General features: G+C 42.2%; 2 protein-coding genes across 2 annotated transcripts; one reads left to right on the top strand and one right to left on the bottom strand.

Moving 5' to 3' along the window:
• Positions 1-11: 11 nt before the first annotated feature.
• Positions 12-8,139, top strand: lrrc41 (leucine rich repeat containing 41). The gene is made up of 10 exons (XM_076278277.1): positions 12-424; positions 543-629; positions 735-805; positions 911-1,664; positions 1,954-2,190; positions 2,441-2,596; positions 7,084-7,182; positions 7,295-7,423; positions 7,508-7,580; positions 7,776-8,139. The coding sequence occupies exons 1-10, from the start codon at positions 316-318 to the stop codon at positions 8,005-8,007; spliced, it is 1,947 nt and encodes a 648-aa protein (XP_076134392.1). The 5' UTR covers positions 12-315; the 3' UTR covers positions 8,008-8,139.
• A 383-nt stretch (positions 8,140-8,522) lies between these two features.
• On the bottom strand, positions 8,523-14,598 carry rad54l (RAD54 like). Its single transcript, XM_076277119.1, has 18 exons — positions 14,299-14,598; positions 14,035-14,115; positions 13,802-13,915; positions 13,407-13,467; positions 13,168-13,303; positions 12,936-13,005; positions 12,528-12,816; positions 12,302-12,426; positions 11,922-12,072; positions 11,668-11,794; positions 11,451-11,525; positions 11,084-11,214; positions 10,767-10,877; positions 10,376-10,499; positions 10,191-10,269; positions 9,910-10,089; positions 9,562-9,725; positions 8,523-9,032 (listed from the first exon to the last, which is right to left on the bottom strand). The coding sequence occupies exons 1-18, from the start codon at positions 14,299-14,301 to the stop codon at positions 8,831-8,833; spliced, it is 2,223 nt and encodes a 740-aa protein (XP_076133234.1). The 5' UTR covers positions 14,302-14,598; the 3' UTR covers positions 8,523-8,830.
• Positions 14,599-16,729: the final 2,131 nt, after the last annotated feature.

Below are 16,729 nucleotides of genomic sequence, written 5' to 3'. Positions count from 1 at the left end.
AGTTGCATGTGCGCCGATGTATACGAGCAGTGGTTGATTGCTATGGTTTGGGAAGAATACCCCAAGTCAAGTCTGACTGATTGCAATGCTAAAGGGTTTAAAAACATTTACTAGGAGTCTCATGTCTTACCATGGAGTGGACAACGTCGAAAGAACATTTACTTCTTGCCACCTACATCAGTTTATTAGGGCAGAGGAAAATGGTTTAGCTAGGTCTTTCTAAACTGGCTAGCTAACTCAGATTGTTAGCTAGCGAGAATCGCCGAATGAATAGGTTAGGTTGGACTAGTAAACTCTCTGGAAATTGGCTTCACAATGGCTAAAGTGGAAACAAGTGGAAAATCTGCAGCTGTTGAAAGCCTGGTTCAAACATGTATCAAACTTGTTTGTCAGCATATGTCTGTTCTTGAGGAAAGGATTTCGGGTAGGTACCAATATGCAAAGCTATTGTGTGTCACATATACTTAGTTAACTACTACTGCAACAGTGACATAGGAATTTAACACCCTTATAACCCTTATTTTGGACTCAATTCTATCTAGATTTACCGGCCAGCCTTCTTAAAGACATTCTTCCTCATCTTAACATCGTTTACCTCGACAGAATTGAGTCAGCAGTTCAAAGCAAAGGTGATTGATTTTTAGCATCATTTGTTTATTTAGAACAACGGTGATGTTAACGTTACTGTATTTGACACTAATGTGCCTGTGATCTTATATTTTCTTCTCTCCAAGGAATTTCCACGTCATTTGTGTGGGAATTCATATTCAAAGATCTGGTCAAGACTTGGCGTTGCAGACCAATGGTATGCTAGCAGCTACTAAAATTACCATTTGATACAGTCGCCCTAACAACACTGGTTAAATTAGTGAATTCATTTACTAATTCTATTTTGTTTTTCTCACTTTAGGTTTCTCAGCCTTATTGTGACTGGAAGCAGAAATCCCTGGAGAGGCTCTTCCATGTAGCCCTGTACACACACAACAGAGGGGACAAAAAGTATCTGTCAAACCTCAGTGAGCAGACTGTCCTCTCCATGACTGTCTCCTATGTCCAGACTCTGTCAGTCGTGTCCAGGAAGGTATGCCGGCTAGCTTCTGCGGAGCTTAAGCCCATCTTATCTGAGCTAGAGAGAGGAGCAGGGTGTCTCAAGCTGCTAGATCGTTGGAGTCCATGGACTGGAGTGGAGAAAGACTTGCTGTACATCCTCCATCGCCTCCTCGACCACGGCTCTGTGAAGGACGTCGAGATGGGACGCTGCTATGGTCTTGATCTTCAGAACTGGATTACCACCAGGTGTAGAAGACCTGATGGAGTGGGACCACTCCATTTAAGCCAGGAGTCCGTTGAGCTGCCTGTTGCAGGCACCTCCTCCAGCATCCAGGTCACACAGCCCTGTGGTTCAGACGCCAGCTCCACTGGCCTCCAGCGCAGTGGCACTGCCATGGAGGAGGTGGCATGTAAACGTCGGAGGATTACTTGGCTCTGGGACATGCCCACGGAATTCCCCTGTGACACGTTTCTGCCTAAGTGTGGCCCCATATGCCCAAAAGGACAGATAAACTCGCTTGACATGCAAGTGACCCCCTTTGAAATCATTAATGTGGTGTCACCATCCCTACCCTTCTGGCGCTGTCTGCACACCCTTCATCTTCACAATGAGAGTATGTCATGAAAGTGTTCACAAACATATAGAAACAAAGTTTGATTCTGATAAGATATTTGTAGAAATATCAATCGATAGTGAAGCTGTGGCACAAATGGTAGCATTTGTACCACATTTGGGTCCAAGTGCTTCCTGTCACTCTTCACTGTCCAATCGAAATAGACAAAAAGCCCCAAAAATATTCTTGTAAATTATGCAATTGACAATGTTGACAAGTCTTGCTGTTGATAGCCTGGTGGTGATGGACTAGATCAAGTCTTGTTGATAAGTCTGGTGCTTTTTTGCAGGACTGTTCAAGGACTCTGATCTGCAGGTGTTGGTGAATTCTCTCCAGATGTTGTGTAGCAAGCCAGGCTGCATCCTCCAAGATCTTTCCATGGCTGTTAACGACCACACGCCTGTTGATGCAGTTTTGGAGGCCTGCCCCTCACTTAGGTCTCTCTCTCTGGACGTCTTCCCTCCAGCACCAGGCTCATGCAACAAACTTATACCTATGAGGGCCCTGAAGCCACTAGAACCTAAAGGTATAGTAAGGCATATAGTTAGGTTATTAAAGGCCTTCAAGATTCTGGTTGTGTATGTTTTAAGTGCTCACTATAGATTACATGATCTCAAACGATTACAAACTTTCTTTGAGCACAGTTTTGTTTCACTTTAAATAAACAACTTTCATAACTGCTGGATGTTCAAGATATTGGTCTTTGTAGAAAATGTAACCGTCCTTAAAAAACCTTACTTTGATCTGAAGAGTGTATCTCTCTGTCCCTTTGACAGTGTTTTTATTGGAGAAGCTGTCAGTGAAATCTTCCCATGGAAAAGTTCAAGTAGATATGGAGGGCCTTCTGACTACACTGAGACAAACACCAAATCTCCGCAGTCTCCATGTGTCGGGGATCCACCCGGCTTCACCTATACTCAGCACACTGGCAGGTAAGCTTGTCTGAACCATGAACTTTATTCAGTACGCTTTTAAAATCAATTTCAGTGAACTGCTCCTCACAGTCATCTAGCTATATGTTCTGTGTGTGCTCACAAATATCTGGTGCCTGTAGTCTTTGCTATGCACATTGCTTCAAGAGCATGGAAGGAAAGGGTGTAATTTGATTGGCCATTGAGCTCATATCAAAAATCTCAGTAAGGGACTGTTCGTTATTTATAAACGGGTCCACCGGAGGAAAATAGGGGAGGGTCATGTCTTTTTATTATTTATTAAGGGGAGGGTCACCTAACTTTTTTTTGTCTAGGACGGGGGGGGGGGGGGTCACCCATCTTTTGTATTAATGAAAACAGCAAAAAATCAAAGTGGCTTGTTTGATTGTTGATTTCTGTCGCCATATAACATTCTCTTTCGTTCCATAGCTCTGTCAACATTGAACAATGAAAATAAGGGAGATTTCCCGGGTTTCTCACGCAAAATACGGAAAATGTCAACATTCGTCCCCATTAACGTTGGAAGGGTTGGAGCAACAAAGTAGCCTACTTTATTCACGCCTAACAGCCTATATCCATTTGGTCAACTTTATCCAGCCCTAAAAAAGCTAAATTTAACTTTGGTTTACTTGTAGTTTACCGTGTAGCCTAACTTTAAACAGTGTGCATGCTTAACATAAAGCATACTTGTGCTTCATTCATCCACACATCCAGCTCCTAACGTTTTGACAAGCATTTATACCAATTGACATTGTTCCTGCCCATCTCTAGCTTTGCTGTCTCCATCCTTTCTGTTTTTGTTGTTTGCAAAAAAATATATAGTAGGCCCTATTTATTGGTAACCAGCAACAAGTGCAATTTGTTAATCGCTGTCATTCTCTCTCCTGCCAACAAAAATGTGTTACGTTCCAAGTAGCAGTGCGTAATTCTGCTTCATAAAGTTGAACAAATACATTGGTCATATAAATAGCCAGTTTATGGTCTACAGCAGTGTTTCCCAAACTTTTTTTCTGGCGACCCACTTTTTAAAAATGACAGACCATCGCGACCCATTTCACTTCAAATCTACCCTGCAACCACCAATATTGTTTTAGGCCACAGGTTCTCCAACTTTTCTATGCCTCCCCCAACCATACATTGCAAATAGGATCCCTGCTTTGAACACGGTTGTGTTACATTTTGAGCACCATCAGCGTGAAAAGTTGAAAATGACTACTGAAAAGATACGTTTTAATGCGCATCCGAGAGTAGGGGAAATTTTCGCATGTTGTGCAGTCGTCATTCGTCAGCATAGTAAGCTGTTCCTGTATTTCTAAAAAAAAAATTTGTAGGCTACGTTGCGTTGCAGACAAATGGGTCCATAACACTGTGGACGTCAATTCCAATGTAAACAGCAAATAACTCAAGTCGTTATATTGTATTGTTGTATTATATTATATTGTATAGTCGTTATATCAGAACAAGAGGTGTTTGCGCAATAGCCGGAAGAATGCGCCTTTACTTTGGAGTTTGCAAGGTAGAAAACGAGAGGAATAGTGTTTAAAATGCCCATTTAAATTGTAGACTAATATAATGCACTGTTGTGCATTTTAAATCAGAAATAAGAATGTGAGGAGTTTGCTATTAACTTTAAAGATTGCATCTGCAATCGAAACTGTATGCAAATTGAATGGCCTTATGTCCGGTCTATGGATGTCTGCTTTAGTTGACAGCATGGTCACTAGATTTTAATTGGTAAAGTGGAGGAGCTGGTATCTATTAATGTTCGTGCAAATAGGCGGATTCATGTCCCTTACAGTTTGCAACTGTGAGGTACATGGCAGGTGCCCCACAGAACGGTTTCATTTTGAGAGGTAGATATCCATGCTGGCATCCCCTCTGCGATGCGTTCGTCCCCCAGTTTCATGAGCTTTTATGACAAAACCGTGACTGTGGTACTTAACAATCTACATCCTAGAAAACTTTTAGCTTTCCTGGTATCAAATGACAAATGGTATCAGTTAGGCCTATAACACAACATAAATTGTGCTGGCGACCCAAATAAAATCTCCTGCGACCCACCCGTGGGTCGCGACCCAGACTTTGGGAAACACTGGTCTACAGTGTAGAGTTGGTAAGTTATGGTAGGCCAACTTGGAGTGAATATACAGGGGGAATTCTTTGTCTACTCGTAGGCTAGCTGAGTAGCCTGGCAGCATGGGCGGATTATGAACTTTCGGGCCCCTGGGCCCAGATGTATTAAGGGCCCCCCAGTAATTGTCGTATATGTGGGAGGGGGGGTTTGGGTTTTTTTTTTTATTTGTTTGATGTGATTTCCTGTATTCTGGTGCATTTTGGGGATGGCCAATACTAAATTCAATCAGATTCATAGCCTACATCCTGATTTGTTGATATTGAGGCAATGATTCCATGCAAAGGCTTGGGCTTCAGGGCCCCCTGACCCCTTGGGGCCCTGGGCCTGGGCCCGGTAGGCCCGTGCAGTAATCCATCCCTGCCTGGCAGGTGCGCACGTAGACATAGCCTACGGCCGAACACTGCAAGCGCCAATCGTGCTCTCACGACAACCACGTCATTAACTTAAATAGGCCTAGGTTAACGTTACTCTGAGTTCGCATTCAAGCAAGCAAAACGATGATTTGAATACATCTGTTTCACTGGAAGGGCAAGGGGTAACAACAGGACAACACAGACAGGCCAGCATGCAGGACTAATGTTATGAGAGTATTATAGTAATATGGGATAGTCTACAGGAAAATATTAAAACGGCAAGACAGCGGGGAAAAGTTAAAATGATAAACCCGGAAAAAGTTGGCATGTTAGGTATTTTTCAGTCCCTGTGATTATTTGTGAAATTGTGCAAACGGCCTTTTCAAGTCATTTGAGAAGGAAGGAAGGTAGCAAGCTCCCAAATTGACGCTTGTCTGAGAAATTGAGTTTTGGATAATGTTCAGCTTAGGCGGCTTTACAATGACTGAGGAAGCCTAGAGACGAGTCCATAGCAACAAGTTCATGTGTTGAATTTGTTATTACCCAGTGTGCTTTGTTGAATGGTCTCAATGTTTTATTGTTTTATTTCATGTGAATACTAGAGGAGTAACTTATTTCAAGTAGGCTAATGCAGTTGCAGGAAGTGTGCATTTAGTTTCCATGCTTATTGCGTTTCCACAACAATGTTAGTGAGTAAATCTACTGAAATGGCCACCATCTTGGTGAAGTGCGATGTGTAAGATCAGAAAGCAGAGGTTGAATTTAGAACGGTAGCCTAAGTCGATGTGTTTTCATAGCGCTTAAAAGCGTGGGCGGAAGGTATCGACAATTAGCCGGGGAGGGTCATGTCTTTTTTGAAAATACTGCTGGAGGGTCGTTGAAAAATTTCTGACAGGCAGGGGAGGGTCATGCAACTTTTGAAGCACTCAAAATCCCTCCAGTGGCCCCGTTCATAAATAACGAACAGTCCCTAACGCTTCCCTTCTCAGTGTAATGACTGATTATTTATCTATGTGTTATTCTTGCCAAGTACTAAGTAATGATCTTTACTTTCCCACTTTTTAATGTGACAGTTGACACATACTGGATTGTTAAGTCAAGCCAGGAATATTGGTGTAGCCAGCCATCTTGAATACTTTAAACCTTAATTACAGTTGAGAACAAAATGATTCATACCACTGGCAAATATTGATTTAATATTGACCAATATGATTGTTCTGACTGAAAATGACCACATGCCAAAAGTTCGTAAGACAATATGGGAGAAAAATGGATAAAAAAAAAGCGTTTTCATCTTTTTAACATTTTTATGAAAAGTGGCTTGTCCAAAAATATTCATACCCTTTTTAAAGTTAATGGAAACATCTTTATTTGCATTAACAGCTCTCAAAATGGTTCATATACAGTAGTACCTACCTAGCCTCTCCATGTCTCCATAATGATTCTAGACCGCATCTTATTAACAGCAGTCAGTGTTTTGAGGCAGAATCGATTGTTTGCCATCACTCTGGCCTTGTGCTCACTTAGAGTGGCCCAGCCAGACTCCAGACCTCAATCCGTCAAAAAAGTGAGCGCAAGGCCAGAGTGATAGAAAAGAATCATTCCTGCCTTAAATCCCGGATTGCTGCTAAAAAGGTGCGGTGTACAATCATTGTGGAGACATGGAGAGGCTTGGTAGGTATTATAAGAACCAGTTTGAAAGCTGTGAAAGATGATTTAAAGATGTTTCCATTATGATTTAAAGATGTTTCAAAGATTATTTAAAAAAGGGTATGAGGGTATGAATAATTTTGGACATGGCATTTTTCATAACAATTAAAAAAAAAAGGTGAAAATGCTTTCTACCCCATTGTCTTACAACCTTTTGGCATTTGGCAGTCATTTTCAGTCAGAACAAGCATATTGATAAAGACAAAATCAACATTAGATCAATATTAGATCAATATAAGGGGTATGAATCATTTTGTTAACTGTATATTTTGTGCATTCTCATTTTTTAGAGTCAAATAAAACCTTGAAGTCACTTACATTGGATGACATCAATTTGGCCAGCTGTCATTGTGAAATTCTTCATCTCTTGGAGAACTCTTTGCTGCAAGGTAATTTTTGGTTAAAAGAAGTTTGGGAAGATTGGTAGTAACAAATTAAACTACTATATTGCTGAATACTGCTGATGACAACATTTGACATAATGCTTGTTCATAACCACAGACATATGCTTGAAAGACTGTCAGCTACTTGACAAATGCACTACAAATGAAGACTTTCTTGTGCCCTTTGTGAAGACACTCAAGGGGCTGTGCTCTCTACAGTCTCTTGCACTGCCTGAAAATCGACTGGGTAAGATGTCAGCCCCTACTTGATCCTGACCAGAATTACTTAATGTCGGTAATACAATAAACTAAAGATGTTTTCGTCCAACAGCCAAAAGTGTGAAAGATTTAGCAGAACTATTCTCAGGAAACTCTCCAAGCAGTATACTGAAACTGGATCTCAGGTAAGACAGACAGACATTATTGTATATTTAAAAAATATTATCAATCGTATTATAATAAGAATCTGATTTTCACTAAGAGATAGCTTTTTTTTTTTTTTTTTTTACTTTTAACGAGTGCATATAGTGGCAAATGACTTTTCTTTGGGTTTCCTATTGATGTTGAAAGGGTTTTATACACAGTATATCTTTACACAGCTCAAATTACATCTTGCCTGCTGACCTGCTTGAGTTCAGCACCTTACTGAGTTTACATAAGCGGTCCCACCACCCCAGTTCGAGACTGATTCTGGACCTCCGGTTAAACCCATTGGACCGGGATCAGGATGTGAAGGAGCGAGCGCTGAGGTCTCTCATTCCCTTCTGCCACATACTCACAGACAGCTGGGACTCCAGGTCCACCATGGCAGATCACATTAGTATGATGTAACCAGGGCCACTGTGCTGTGGCCAAACCGAGTCTACAGCCGACGTGGAAGTTGGAACGGTGCACATTTTCAGCATCTAATTTTTGTACGTGTTTGAAGAAAACATGAATAAATCATTTTTACTTGGATTGTCATTTATGGAAGAGCAGTGCATCATTTAGTTATTGGAGTCCTAAGAATTTGGATGTTGTGTGTTTGGAAATGAACCCATTACAAAGTTCATGCAGTTTAAGATGTAAAAGGTTAAATTGGAAGTCTTGTGCACCCACAATTAATGATTTAGTCCTGTAATGCTTTGTTTAAAATTCAGGTGGTAAAACAACAAATAATAAAACCTACTGTATGATCGTAAGCACACTTTATCCATAACTACTCTAGTTATCACAATAACATTTTTAATATATGCATTTAACAATGAAATATTTACAGAAAAAGACGCATGAATGCTGAGCATTCACACAATAAATACACAAAAAATTCAATGGAAAACAGCACAAATAATAATAATAAAAAAAAAAAAAACGAATGTACAAGCGCAAAACAAGTAACTTGAGTACATGTCAAAACCTCAAGTCAATTTCTGGGGTGCCAGCAGCCTCGGAAACATTTGTGGTTTGGAATTTATACATACTGAGGTTGGTATAAGTAATCTATTTGTGGGCCCACTTTTGTTCTGGCTGAGGCATGGCCCTGCTTCCCCTGAACAACCGCATTACCCACAATGCACATAGTGTCTCTCCAACAGCAGTCGATGGGAGTTTACAGATTCCTTTCAGAGAGAATTGGGGTTTGTGGTTTAACCTCTTTGTCTCACAGTAAGTGGGGTCACACCACTCCTCTTTGGTCCTCGTGAGAGCGCTGGTGGAAGGCGAAGGAGACGGCTGCGTCCCAGGCGGCCGAGAGCATTGGGTCCTTCAGGCCCCTCTTGTCCGAGCAGTGCTGCCAGAGGGACAGGTCACTGGTGCAGTCTGCGTCCTCCGGGGGAGGCCGCACCTGGCGCCCGTTTACGCAGCGCTTGCAGCGGAACCTGAGGAGATGATCATATCATTGCTCAGCAAAGCTCGGCCATGAATCAATGGATAACTCCCTAATAATGCAACAGGATAATTGACAGAGAGGTCTTTAGACCCTCTTTACTTAAATACATATAAAAGTATTTAACGGTCATGTGTGTGCTGATTGTAATATTGTTTTGTTCCCTTAAATATGTGGTAGAAAAGGAATGGGGACTGCTGAAATGGGTAATTTAAAGGCAAAATGCCATTGCAGATGTGTTCTTTTCTGTTATATAACATGTTCAAGGTCATCCAGTGATAATACAACTACTGACATATCTAAATGGCCAAATCAGAAATAATTTAGACTATAACTTTTGTTAACCAAAGTAAACCACTAAATTCATATTTCATTTTGAGTTATTGAGTCAGATTATGAGGGTGAGATTACATTAACAGTCTATGGTACTGTTGTGACTCATACACCTTAGGTGACCAGTTAAGCAACATGAAAAGCATTTTAAATCATTACTTTAAATCGCGACAATAATAGGTCCCTACCGGTCATGCGTGTCGCTGGTGGTCTCCTCGTTGAGGGAGAAGAGCTCTCGCAGCTCTCCAAGGGAGAAGTGTCTCTCCACGTCCTGCTCCTCGTCCACCACACAGCTGCTAAGGGCCTTCTTATGGGCCTGCCTCTGCAGGATCTTCTCCTCAATAGTACCCGTCTGTGTGCGCGCGCGCACACACACACACACACACACACACACACACACACACACACACACGCACACACGCACACACGCACACACGCACACACGCACACAAAATGCAGGCAAAGACCTTTATGAATGCTGGAAAAATTAAAAAAAGGATAGTCAGTCAGAGTATTCATAAAGGTTTTTAACTCACGGAAAGCAGTCTGTAGATGAAGCAGGTCTTCTTCTGCCCATCTCTCCACACGCGGGCCATGGCCTGTTCGTCATTGGCTGGATTCCAGTCGGGGTCGAACATCACCAGCCGGTTGGCTCCAATCAGGTTGAGGCCACATCCTCCTGCCTTGCTGCTCAGCATGAAGATGAACTCGGGATTCTGAGGGAGGGGGAGATGTGAGTGAAGGAAGGACTTCAGGAGGAAAGGCTTTTACTTTTACTTCATTCAGGCATGACAGAAAGGATGATCAAGATACTTACAGAAGGACTGTTGAACCTCTCCACTATCTTTGCCCGTTTCTTGATAGACATGGTTCCGTCCAGGCGAACATAGAGGTATCTAAAGTACAAAGACATGTTTTCAATGCTGATGTACAAAGCAAACAAGAAACGTCTAAAGAAAAAGTCTGAAGAGTAGCCATGAGACAGGTGCGAATTTCTCCCACCTTCGAGTTCGACATAACTTCTCGAAAAGGTCCAGAGTTTGGGTGTAGTTGGAGACCAGTACCACTTTATCGCTTGTTGTACTTTTTGTCATCGCAAGTATGTAATCCAGCACCAGCATTTTCCCTGCAAGAAAATCGATTACATCATCAGTGTTTAAGCATTTGTTATGGACAATGCATGAAAGGCCTGTTTAAAAATAAGTAAAAGCCACAGGTATTTCACAAAGTGACCAGGCATTCCTTGCACTCAGGTATTTTCAACAAAATCTTAACATCAGTCAGATCACTACTAGGACCTACAACAGACTACAGCAGCCATGAGCCAGAATGTTTTACCATGACATTAAAAACTCATGTTAGTCAAAAAGGCTAACGCTGCAAAAAGGTTTACCAGAGAGCTGCGGCTCCACAGCCTTTGTGCTGTAGCCAGATGGGAAGAGATCCAGGGCCCCCTCAAAGCCCTCCTCTCCCTCCACACACTTGTCATAGATGAGAGAAGGATCTAAGAACAACAGAGGGAAAATACACTTAAGTATGTTCCGTCGGGCTGATCAATAGTTCAAAATGAAGCACATACATATTATAAAAAAATAGACAAAGAGAGTGAGTGAGTGTGTGTGTATGTATGTATGTATGTATGTATGTATGTATGTATGTATGTATGTATGTATGTGTGTGTGACACTGTTGTGTAAGTGTGAGCACTCACGGTTGCAGAGTTTCTTGAGCGAGGTGATGGAGGAGAGGGAGGAGACACTGATCTTGCCCCCCTGAAGGCTTTCCACAGGCTTGGCCTGCCGCAGGAAGCGCTTGTACAGCTCACTCTGCAGAGGGGTGAGTCTACAGGTACACAGGACACAGGAAGTGTTAAAAAACACAACCCAATCCCAATTCCAACCCAAGTGTCAGGGTCACGCCCCCACTTATGACTACCGGTATATACCAAAATGTTTTGCTTCTGCTCTTCATTTGTAGATGTAACTTGTATCAACTTGTACCATACATTCAACTTGTACCATACATTCAAAGGCATATTTTTCCAAATGAATTAGATTTGCAATGTACACCAGTCATACCTGCAACAGACAACCTGCTCTATCTTCACTGGGAGATATTTGGAGAGTATGTCTGAAGTCCTTCTAATCAGGCATCTGAAAAACACACAAAAAAAAATCAAATCAAGCCATATTTCCCAGACTCGAGGACTCACTATAGCTCCAGAGGGGAAAAAATATGCTATTCTTCATTAAAGCAGGAAAGACCCTTGTTCAGCCAAAAGGAGAGAAGACTGACCCGTTCACAATGCTAATAAGCTCTTTGAGTTTCTCCTCTCCAGTGGCCCTATCCTTATCGCTGGCGTCTGCGTCACGACCCTTCAGGATGGGAAGCTCAAAGCGCTTCTTAAATTCCTGCGCAGTGCCTGAGTGGGCCAGAGGAGCAGGGAATACATGAGAAACAACCCAAAAGACTGCAAAGAACGGGAGGGTCAAAGGTCACTAGTATTTGCCAAAGTTGGCTCCAGACTCAAACACACAATGATTACTTACCAAGGATTCCGCGATTGACAAAGTGCACCAGGCTGAAATATTCTAGCAGGTCGTTCTGAATGGGAGTGCCAGATATGAGCACTCGTCTCTGGGAATTCATGGCATTCAGTGCCTGGTAGGTCTGGTTGTCTGAGTTCTTCAGTCGGTGACCCTAACAATAAATCAAGCAACCGTTGAGGTGATGCTGAGCATTTACAGTTAAGGCTGTAATTATTTATACCCACGATGCCAAATTTGGATTTAATTTGATTTCTTAATTGAACAAGAAAACACAAAATACAGGTTTTTTCATTTACATATGCTGAGCATGTTAATGTAGCAGAGGAAACTGAAGTATGGAGCGGTTTATCCAGTGTAGTAAGCAGGGGAAACTAGCTTACCTCATCGCATATGACCAGGCCTACTTTTCCCTTGTGCAGGACTGCAGCGTGCAGACGGAACGTTTCATACGAAATGATAAGGATCGGAGAAGGCACCCTCAAGCCATGCTGTGCATTGAAGCGCTCTACCAAAGTAAAAGTAAAATTCACATTTACACACAAAACACATTTAGAGGCCACTAAGGGACCAACCAGCACAGTCTGCAAATCTTTGCTGGTGACTTACCTAGTTTGCGATCAATCTCATCTTTTGAGCCGCCATCGATAGCCAGCGGCTGAACACGTCCTCCCAGCCATTTGCCGACTTCATTGTACCAGTTGCGCACCAAGCTAGAGGGAGAGACCACGATGACCTTGTCTATCTCTGGTTTACAGTCTGGGCTCTGACGCAGCAGTGTCCACATGAGGGTGATGCACTGCAGAGTCTTGCCCAGACCCATCTCATCCGCCATGATGCAGCCAAATGAGTCAGGGATACGTCTCCCTGTCACGCAGTCCCAAAGGAACTTTACACCCTGTTAGATCAAGCAAAACGGTATATGTTCATATTTAAAATGTGTCTGAAAATGTCCTGAAAGCCTTCAATGTCCTGAAATGGCCTTAAATGTGAAAATCAGCCATGACAAATGTTTACCTCTCGCTGATGAGGCCTAAGTACTTTGCCAAGCACTGGATCCACAACAACGTGAACAGGAAGTTTGTCTCTGCAGAGAACACATATGAAATAACAACTTACGTCACTGTCATCATAACTACTAAATGTCCTTACATTTAGGATGCTCATCTCTCTCTCAAACTTTTAAAGACAAAACACAAAGAGATCAACATAGATGTGTGATACAAACAAGAGAAGAGCAATAACTCACTTGTCAGCTTTGATCATGTCATGGGCACTCAGAACCGGTGGCTCATAAAGAACCAGTGCGTCCACCTCAAATGGGTCATGAAGAGCCTTCCTGACCCCAGCCCGCTTCAGGCCCAGAGCTCGTATTCCCAGTGCACCTGCAAAGATGCCACTGAATGACCTCTCAATGCTGATAATACATCAGGTGAAAATTCACATTGAGCTGAACTGAACTGTACAGTGAGGGTGTATTGCAAGTACCTGTGTAGTTGGCTATGGGAATTTTGAATGGCCTTGAAAGGATGCTGCGAATAAAGGCCTCCTGCAATAATCAACAAAAAATGTAAGGTATTGTGTTAAGGTGCCTGCACACTGCCCCAACAAATGCCAACAAACACCAAGTGTCAGAGTGCACCATCAGTCTGTGTTTGTTGGATGGACTTGTTTGAGTTTGACATGTCAAAAAGTAATTCTTGTCAAATTATTGTCTGTGATGTGTGAAGACGGAAGTTGGTTATTGGTCATTTTAACGACTGCAGTCAACATGTTGAGGTTTGTTGAACATTGTCTGGGCTGTGTCCAAGCCCCTTTCAAAAAAGGACTAGCGAATCCGATCATTAAGAAATCATACAGAACACCACATTTGGACAACTTACGTGCTGACCGCTGTCCACACATACTGGTCGATTGGTTAACTGTGTGAGAGGTTTTCTGTATGGGGAGATTAAGTTCTCTCGGCAGTCCGGATCTCCCTTTCTTCTCTTCCTTGTCTGCAATGGAACAAATCATTCTGCTCACTGTCATTGTCTAGTGAAGAATGACGTGTAGCTGTGCTACAGAAAGCAAACTCGCAGTGTGTTTAACTTGTCGCCAACACACTTACTGTTACCTGTTCAGGATGCCAGTCCTCGTCGTCGTCGGAATCACCACTTCTTCTTTTGGCAACCTGACTTGGTGCTAAGCTTCTTCTCTACAAGACAATGATCATCACTAAAACTCCTGATCAAGCTGATTTGATGTGATAAGTAACGACTGATTTTATAGTTTTACCAGCTATGCTAACTTTGAAATGTAAATGTAAAATTGTAAAAAAAAGGTTTATAGGCCAAGTAACATCATGCAAATGAAATAACAACGTAAAATGCCCACTTACCATATTCTCTGATTATCACTGTACTCCAGCGAGACACAAAAACAGAACTTAAAATGTTTTGTCGCACAGCTTTATGTCCAAATGGGATGTTAGCTAGCTGGTTACCAAGCTTGTCTTAACATAAATTAGCTAACGTTAGTTGGGTTAACTAACGTTAACTCTACAAACATTGCCTATGTAGTCGACCATGCCTCTTAAAATAACCATAAACACAGCAACACAAAACAACGTTGCAATTCTTCGTTATACACGATGAGAGAGGCAAAGAATAACTATACAACATATCAGGAGATTAGCACATCGCCTTCTGTTTACAAGTTTACAAAACGCTGTTGAATCTGCCGCGCGCAAACCTGGTTACGGAAACTTTGATGGCTCAAAAGACATTTCGCGAAGTGCCATTACAACGTTACATTGTTACATCAACCTTTTCCTCTTTTCGTAAGCTACTAGTAGATTCACCGTTACAATACAATGTAACGTTTACAATGTGCTGTGTACGCTATTTATCAAATATGGCAATATTTTTTTTTTCACGTGTTTAGACTGTATAAAATAGGCTTAGTCCCAAAAAATATTAAAGAGACGTAGAGTCTCTTATTGACCAACAGGGGGCACACACAGATAAGATGTTCCATAGCCGTATAGAATCATATTACTGTAATATAGTAAAAGTAAGTAAAATGTATTTGAATAGCACATTTATACATAGCTTGTACTGACCAAAGTGCTGTTTTCAAAATAGAAAGAAAAGATAAATAAATAAATAAATAAATAAATAAATTAAATAAAAATAAAATACATACAAATAAAATACATATACACATACATCTACACATTTAACAAGGAACAGCAGGGCACAAAAAGCAAGCATAGTATGTTAGAGGGCAGAGAAGGCCAGAGAGTACAGGTGGGTTTTGAGCCTTGAGTTAAAAGCAGTGATGGAGGGGACAGTTCTTATATCAGGTGGCAACTGATTCCACAAGCGTGGAGCAGCGACCGCAAAGGCTCTGTCGCCTTTAATGCTTACGGCTCTGAGATGTTACCGAGCTTTATTGTAGGCCTATTGGAGTGCATTTTCTTTTGACAAACGTGAGCAACAAATACCTATGTTACCTAGCCAAGCCAAGATATTTATGACTCTATGATCAGCTACTTGTAGAATTCAGAATTACTTGTTAAGTGCATTACAACATGTTATTTGTCATATATTAATATGATTCAGTTAAATCTAAGTTTTATTGCACCTCATTGACCTTAAGTATAAAAAAAGTACTGTGCATTTGCACGTTTTTAGTGACTGGACTATAGCCTAAGGTACTGCAGCTAGGTTTTAAACCGTGATCATCTGTGTGAAGAGACATCTGTGTCACGCTTGTGTTGTGCTGTGCAGCAGTTAATGTTTCAGTTTCTAAAAGGCTGATGGAGATTGCCCATTCAGACTGCTGATAAGGCTCACAGTTTCCATAAACCAACAGGGGTTTCCCAGCAACAACATTTCTCTATATGAACCAAGGCCATGGAATGCTGAGAGATGTGATGGGCGTTGATGCAATCAAGAGGTAACCCTCGTCCTGCCCCGCAGTGGTGTTGCAATGTTAGGCCAGCACATTGTGGTCCTGCAAAAGACACCCCCACAAGATGTTGAGCATGCAGGTGAAAGGGCTCACAATGAGAGCCAGTGGCACGATACGCTTCAACACTCTGGCCCTTATCTCATCTCTCATCATCGGGACTAAATTCCATCAGTGTCATAACCTTCCATATATAAAGCACTGCGTGCGATGGGGAGATATGAAGTCCTCAAGTGGCCCATGCAGTGATCAGGTCTGATTGTGAGGATGTGGGTTTTTTTGGTCACCCTAATTTTAAAACAGTGATCCCTCATTGTTGCTGTCCAAGTGTGGCCAGATGTGAACGCCCATCCTCTGGCAAAACTTGGATCAGTGTATGTGTGTGTGTGGAGGTAGGTCTCCGCGACTCGTTCAGGGCTTGGTTGTTTTGTTTAACCCCGCTAGTAACAATAATCTATGTGCATGGGAGGCCCAGGGCTTTGTGCAGGCCATCCTTCACCCTCCATAGAGAAGCCCTTGAAGCAGATGTTTGGTCACCTGTGCCATGGGACAGTGTTGATAAACAGTCTCTGAGGCAGAAGATCGGAATCAAGTGCTAATGCCCTCTCTCCACACCAAGCCCCTTCTCCTGTCTGTGCTTTGTATAAACAGTGTATCACATTCAGCTCAGGGCCTGGACGGGTAGGAGAGTGTCGTGAAGCGTCACCAGAGTCTCTGTCTGCCCTCCCAGGTGAGAGGGGTGCCTTATCTGACAGGCTCCGACAAAAGAAAATACTGCAATCAGAGTTTGATGGTGTGCGGATAAGAGAACAAAACGGGGCTTATGTGGTAGTTTACAGAGACGTGCAGAACCGCGT

The sequence above is a fragment of the Alosa pseudoharengus genome, unplaced genomic scaffold (genome assembly GCF_046254945.1).
Source record: "Alosa pseudoharengus isolate Yale_2024_CS ecotype anadromous, Long Island Sound unplaced genomic scaffold, YU_APseudo_1.1 YU_APseudo_1.1_scf_11, whole genome shotgun sequence".
Classification (NCBI taxonomy): domain Eukaryota; kingdom Metazoa; phylum Chordata; class Actinopteri; order Clupeiformes; family Clupeidae; genus Alosa; species Alosa pseudoharengus.
Note: the sequence above shows the minus strand (reverse complement) of the source record. Positions and strands in the feature narration are given on the sequence as shown.

Excerpts from the sequence above, each read along its gene's own strand:
- lrrc41 (XM_076278277.1), top strand. The coding sequence starts at position 316 with ATGGCTAAAGTGGAAACAAGTGGAAAATCTGCAGCTGTTGAAAGCCTG. Across the intron at positions 630-734 it reads GTCAGCAGTTCAAAGCAAAG|GAATTTCCACGTCATTTGTG; the intron begins GTGATTGATTTT and ends CTTCTCTCCAAG. Across the intron at positions 1,665-1,953 it reads CCTTCATCTTCACAATGAGA|GACTGTTCAAGGACTCTGAT; the intron begins GTATGTCATGAA and ends GCTTTTTTGCAG.
- rad54l (XM_076277119.1), bottom strand. Across the intron at positions 13,304-13,406 it reads TCCCATAGCCAACTACACAG|GTGCACTGGGAATACGAGCT; the intron begins GTACTTGCAATA and ends GCATCTTTGCAG. Across the intron at positions 10,500-10,766 it reads TGTGGAGCCGCAGCTCTCTG|GGAAAATGCTGGTGCTGGAT; the intron begins GTAAACCTTTTT and ends ATTTTCTTGCAG.